The 6,726-nt window shown below is 35.5% G+C and overlaps 1 protein-coding gene across 1 annotated transcript; it reads right to left on the reverse strand.

The window, feature by feature from the left end:
* Positions 1-2,800: 2,800 nt before the first annotated feature.
* LOC115698071 (long-chain-alcohol oxidase FAO4A) lies at positions 2,801-6,517 on the reverse strand. The gene is made up of 3 exons (XM_030625252.2): positions 6,005-6,517; positions 5,607-5,876; positions 2,801-4,717 (listed from the first exon to the last, which is right to left on the reverse strand). Exons 1-3 carry the CDS (start codon positions 6,335-6,337, stop codon positions 2,936-2,938), a joined length of 2,385 nt encoding a protein of 794 aa, XP_030481112.1. The 5' UTR covers positions 6,338-6,517; the 3' UTR covers positions 2,801-2,935.
* Between the last annotated feature and the right edge of the window lie 209 nt (positions 6,518-6,726).

Genomic DNA, 6,726 nt, shown 5'->3' on the forward strand with positions numbered 1-6,726 from the left:
TTGGTCAAGCTCGATGGAGATCATCCTTTACTTACTATTCGCCAGATAGAAGCTATAGATTCCATGTTTATGTTAGCGCTCCCACTCAATTGCACTACCGTGGTCCCAAAATGTACGTATCACCCTGACCTAAAAGTAGGCTTAACTAACAAATCAAAGAACACGAATAGCCTCTCGAGATCGAGCCTAATCATAACAGGATTAAGATCATTTGATCTAGGATCAACTAGGCGATATTGACTTGAATAGATATTACGGTAAGTTTAATAAATCTAAGTCAAAGTTCAATATCGGTCCCTTCCGATGCATACTCGATGCATCCAACCTGAGCTTTACTTTAACCAATGCTCTGGAAAGAACATAGCATTTCTCCAAATGCAAGTAAACTCTGTTGTAGATTATCATATCAGTAAAACCCTATGTCTGATAAATCTAGGAAACTTTATTCACATAGTCATGTTTACTTTCCAATGTATTGACAGCACAATAAACAGGATCAAGTATGTGAAAATGGTTTCAGATGAATTCATACATTAAGTACATATAATCATGAAATAAATCATGTGAACCATGCAACATTAAATGTTATTTCTGATCTATATTAATAAGTAAATCTGATTATATTGAAATGAGTTTTATTTAGGGCATAAAACCCAACACAACATTGTCTGGCCAAAGAGCCTAATAAAATGGACTCGTGGACTAAGGATAATTAACGCCTCAACCACATAAAAATCTATTGTCAATATTCTTGCCATTTTTTCTTTTGTTACATTTTTAATCTCTATAATTATTCGATTGCCGAAAAACTTGCTAAACAATAATAATAAGAAAAATGTTAAAGTATTGGTAGGGAATTGTTATGGGTATAGTTTAATATTGACTCTCATATATTTTGATTAAATAAATAATATAGGAAACTACAAACAAATTGTAAGATGCCACATCATTGTAGTATTGAGATATCAATGCTCTAATAATAATTATCATCAAGGTACACTATAGCAAAAGAGTTGAATAATTATTTAAATAATGTTGGAATATATTTTACCAGGATCTAGGTTTACTAACAAGTATGTTTTTAACATCCTAATATGAATTTCTAAAACGATGAAAATAAACACATAAAAGGTATGAGAAACCTTACACTGGTTGCAGCAGAATTAAATTACTCATTCCACTCAGATCTCTAACCCTTGTATCCATAGTGTAGTAGAGTATCACCAAGATCTAAGCCCGATTCTCCTTCTTGTTTTTTGGATTCTTCACAGTCTTACATACTATGATTGAGGACTCACTTGTTATTTGTGGGCATGCACTCAATCACTAATTGCTGAATATTGGTTTGTGAAGAATAGCTATGGATTTCGAAATTAAGAGAAGAAAAGAAGAGGGTCTCATAAACCTAGAGAGAAAACTAGGTTTTAAGCTTTGGAGGCATTAGTTGGATAATGAGACCATAGCCTTCTTTTTATACTAATTTCCAATAGAGTTAGGGTAGAATTATTTGGAATAAAAAATTGATAAAAATAAAGTAAAATAGGCACCTAATGGCCAGCCACTTAATGGGCCCTACATTAGTTTGGTTTTTGCCATTTTTCTCAACTATTTTATCTATTTTTCACAAATACTACTTTTTGCAATTTCAACCCTATAAATGCCAAAACTATTTATTTAATAATTAAAATAATTATCAAATAAAATTGTCATTTATAATATTTATTAATTAGACTCCACAAAGTCTCTTAATTAATAAATTAACCCTAAAATACTATTTCTTCACAATCAAGCCATAACATAGTGAAAATTCACAAACTAGACATAGTCTAATTTTAGAATTAAAATCAATTAACTTAGTCTTACAAGCAATTTGTCCCAACTAGTATGGGGACCATGGGCCTATATAACCGAGCTTCTAATAAGCAGATCTAGAATTTACCAAGTAAATTCTCTAACTTATTAATTCCTCGTTGAACCACTATAGAACTTGGAATTGCACTTCCAGTTATATAGAACGCTCTATATGTTCCACGATATAGATACGCTATTAATTATCCATTGTTATAATCCCAATAATCAATGATCCTCTATAGATGATTTACATTGCATAGGGACAAAATTACTGTTACACCATTTCAATGAATTTTATCCTTAAAACACTTAGCAACCTATAAAATGCTATTTTAGTGAGCGCTCTATGATTTATCTCTATTTAGCCAAGCTCGAAGGAAATCATTATTTCCCTTCTATGTTTGGATAGAAGCTATAGATTCCATATCTATGATTAGCGCTCCCACACAATTGTACTATCGTGTTCCCAAAATGTACGTATCACCCGGACCAAAAGGTAGGCTTAACTAACAAATAAAAGAACACAAATAACACTCTTGAGATCGAACCTAACCTTGTCAGGATTGATATCATTTGATCTAGGATCAACTAGGTGATATTGAATTGAATAGATACTACGGTAAAATTATCATATCTAGTTCAAGTTCAATATCGCTCCCTTCCGATGTATACTCCATACATCCAACCCAAGCTTACTTTAACCAATGCCCTGGAAAAGACATAGCACTTATCCAAAGTGCAAGTAAACTACGTTGTAGATTATCATATTAGTTAAACCCTGTAACCTGATAAATCTACGAATACATTTAATCTCACAATCTTGATTACTTTCCACTATGTTGACAACACAATAAACAAGAATATCAGTGTGATAAGGGTTTGGATGAATTTATTAATCAAATAAGTAAATAAATGATCTCATGAACCAAATAATACATTAAAAAAGTAATGAAATTACATCTGTTTCTTTATTGATAATTGAATAGAAAATATTACATTGAAATATAGTTTTATTTAAGGCAGAAAGCCCAACAAATAACTATAATATTTAAATAAGTCCACTTGAGAAGTAAGAAGTGGTTAATTAATTAAAGGTTAATTTCTTCCTTCTTAAAACTTGAAGAATTGATTGGGCTGTGCAATAAGCAAGTGCCTGAACAGTGACCATTGGATTAACTCCAAGAGCAGTGGGAAACACACTTGTATCAGCCAAGAACAGTCCCTCAACATCCCAGCTCTCCCCAGTCTGATCCACCACTGACTTCTCCGCCCTCACTCCCATTCGACAACTCCCCATTTGATGAGCCGAACAAACGGGAGATGAAAGCCCATTGATTGGCCTCCTACTCTCCTCTTTTATAAACCTCTCCAACTCATCATTGCTTGAGGTTCTTACATTAATGCTCCTCCCTTCTCTATTGTGTGTTCCAATCTTCTCGGCCCCCGCAGCCGCCATTATTCTTAGAATCTTCTCCACTCCTCTTTGAAGTTTCTCCTCGTCTTCCTGTTCGAACTCATACCCAATAGAACTTTCAGACATCACTCTTCCACAACCTTTGTCCCTTGCTAACGCAAACACATGAGCTGTTTTAGAAAACATTTGCATTCGATCTTTCATATCTTTTCCTGAAATCCATGGCATCAGAATCGAGAACATCCCAGGGTGAAGAGACGGCGTCTGTATAACAACTCCATATCCTGACTTATCCTCCAAACTCGACATTGTTGTCATGATCCCTCCTTCGTAGCTTTTCTTATCCATATCCGGAAATTGGCCCCATGCCATCACAACCGGGTGAAGATGCAAGTACTTTCCTACATTGGGATTCTTTACACCACTTTTTTTCAAAAGTGTTGGAGTCCTAAGAGCCCCGCATGCCACCACAGTCACCTTGGACTCTACAATGCACATTTCTTTCTTCCCTGATTTATTTTGGAAGTGGAAGGCCACTCCCTTTGCGGTACTTCGCGCTCTTCCTTTCTTTCTATGGTGCAATACTTTTACGGCCTCACAGCTTGGGAGAATGACTCCGTTACCAGAGTCAACGAGGTCCTTCAACCATGTCTCGGACGTTCCTTTCTTCTTCCCGTCTTTGCAGCCGAAACAACACCAGCCGCAATAATGATTGGCTGGTGCATTTCGCGGGATGTTATGGACGGAATGACCTAGTTGTTGACACCCTTTTCTTAGAATTGAGTTGTTGAAGCCTTCTTCTGTAAACTCTGACTGTACTTCCATTCTTTCGCACACCACATCCAACGCTTCTCGGTACATTTGGCTGCCGAAGAGCTCGAGCTCACACCGGTCACACCATTCCTTCATAACATGCTCAGGGGTGCGAATTGAGGCTGACCAATTGATAGTAGAGCCGCCTCCCACTGTAGAACCGGCCAGCAACAAAACTTGCATGTCGTCGGTGGCCATCAAACCATTGGACAAGTACATGTTGTCCATGGTGGGCCCTTCGAGAAGTGTGAGGTTTTTTCTGGCGTAGTAATTTCCTTGTTCAAGAACTAGTACTTTGTAACCTGCCATAGCAAGGGCGCCCGCCACCACACCGCCTCCAGAACCGGAACCAACCACGACCACATCGCATTTAATGGTTAGGAAAGGATTGTTGAGTGAGGTTGTTGTGGCGGGTCTTGGACGTGATTGGGATGGAAATCCGAAGATCCTTAGATTAGATATGCTTTCCGGATTGTTGAGATTTACAATTCCGCTGTAAAGAGGCCCGAAGTGTTGTTCTGAGTCTTCTGAGTGTTCCTCCGATTGTTGTTTTTGGTCATGATCAGTAGTTGTACTAGAATCGGGTCCAGTGTAGCCAATTGCTTTCCATGAAATGTTGTCGCTTGTTTTCTCATCCAACTGAAAGTTATTAATGTGATCAATTTCATATATTAATAGTATCATCAGGCACATAAAAACTTAATAGTATATATACTACATTTAGATTTAGTAATAATCAAAACATAGATAATAATAAATTTGATTAATGAATGCCACATTTTACTGATCTGCCAATCAGCTAGCTACTTGTGTTTGGTGACAATTAAATTAGTGTCATTACTCGATTACGGGCCATGGAAATTTAAAGAAGATGTGTGTGTCTATGTCATGCTGGTGGGAAAATATAAGTTATACAACAATTAAAATTAAGGACTACTACGGTTTGCAAATGAATATGATTGATGAAGAAGAATATTCTTTAATTTAATGTATGGTGTAGTCATAGTTAGTGTGATAGTTTGAAGTTCAAATTGTGTTGATAATATTTGGAACTATAGCTGGTTCAATTAATCTGCATGTATGCATATACAGATGATAATCAGACTAACAAAATTTATATAATGCATGATCAATAATTTAATATGTAATATATAATACTCAGGCCTCATTAAATTTTTAAAATTAATTAATAAGTGTGAGACAAGTGGCTCTACATCATATATTACCTACTTCCCAACTAACAAGATTGCTATAAATTTAATTATATGTAGTTTATTGAACAAAATCTTTAAGCAAATATCAAAATTAATAACACGGATACATTTATATACTACATGATCTACCAATCAAATCATCACGAAAACACTATGATAACACACTAATTTTATATTAGTTTTATTAATTATATAATCTCAAAATACATTTTATGCCAATCTGTACGTATCCTCTTTTTAGTAATTTAATTTTCTATCTATATATTGTCAACATAATAATAATAATAATAATAATAATAATAATAGGAAGATACCTGGGTGAAAAAGACGAGGAGAGTGAGAATCTTGAGGACCTTGAAGAGAAGACGAAGAAGAAAAAAGTAACTGCGAGACCATGATTCCAGAATCTGGAGGCGTTTCTGGAGAGAGAGGTTAGGAAAGGTTTGAAAGTACGGGAAAGAGGAGGAAAGGCTGGCTGTTCCGCAGAGGATGAGCGTTCCGTACCATGTAGACAGCGCCCACAATGCCACTTTCAGCAGCCACACCTTTGGGTGTTTCAATTTTTGGCTAATCAGCCCACCTATCTGCACAGATATAATTAATACATAAATATGTAAGTAAAATGTTGTACCTCACCATCTAGTAATTGTACCAGAGAAAGTAGAAACAAAAAGCTTATATAATATATAAATATATATATGTATATACGTACGTGTTGTGGAGTTTGGTCCATTGAAGCGGAGGTGGCGTAGAATTTGAGTACAGCGTCGTCGGTGGTGTGGTCGGAAGCGTCGATGGATGGTAACAATGTGTCGCAGACTGCGGTGAGGGATCTCATTTGGCGTTTGCTCAAGAGAGAGTTTGGATAAATCATATTACTGCTATTCCCAACATCATGATTAATAATTACATTCTCACTACTAGAATTAATAGTAGTGTTATTCATCATAATATTATTCCAATAATGAATACTACTACTATCTAACTCCATCTTTAAGTCGTCTTCTAGTACGCCAATAACATGCGCCGCTACCTTTTGCTCCATTATATAAGAAAATCTTATATGTTCTCTATCTTACCAAGTAAGGTGGAAAAGAAGAAGAAGATGGTGGTAGTTATTATGTATTGGTGCAATAAGGCTTTATATAATAACAATGGAGTTAGAGGCCCATTGTAAATTGAAGGAAAAGAGTGGTATATGAGGCAATTATATATCTAGGAGTACTACGTGGAAGTGATTCCAACGCAAGGTGTAGCCAATATAGTGTTGATGAGATGGCACCACATGCAAATGCAAGACAAAAAATTTGTCATAATTCAATTTTATTATTTAAAGATTGATTTAACGCATAACGCTACTTCTTAAATACTTCTTAAATACTTACTTTCCCCTATGTCTATTCTATTATGCTATTTTTCATTGATTGTTTCTTT

Source organism: Cannabis sativa, chromosome 7 (assembly GCF_029168945.1).
Source record: "Cannabis sativa cultivar Pink pepper isolate KNU-18-1 chromosome 7, ASM2916894v1, whole genome shotgun sequence".
NCBI classification, from domain to species: domain Eukaryota; kingdom Viridiplantae; phylum Streptophyta; class Magnoliopsida; order Rosales; family Cannabaceae; genus Cannabis; species Cannabis sativa.

What these genes read in the sequence shown, in the direction of transcription:
- LOC115698071 (XM_030625252.2), bottom strand. Translation starts at nt 6,337, where the DNA reads ATGGAGCAAAAGGTAGCGGCGCATGTTATTGGCGTACTAGAAGACGAC. An exon ending in TGGACCAAACTCCACAACAC is followed by an intron (nt 5,877 to 6,004) that starts GTACGTATATAC and finishes ATATCTGTGCAG; the next exon opens with ATAGGTGGGCTGATTAGCCA. An exon ending in TCCTCGTCTTTTTCACCCAG is followed by an intron (nt 4,718 to 5,606) that starts GTATCTTCCTAT and finishes AATAACTTTCAG; the next exon opens with TTGGATGAGAAAACAAGCGA.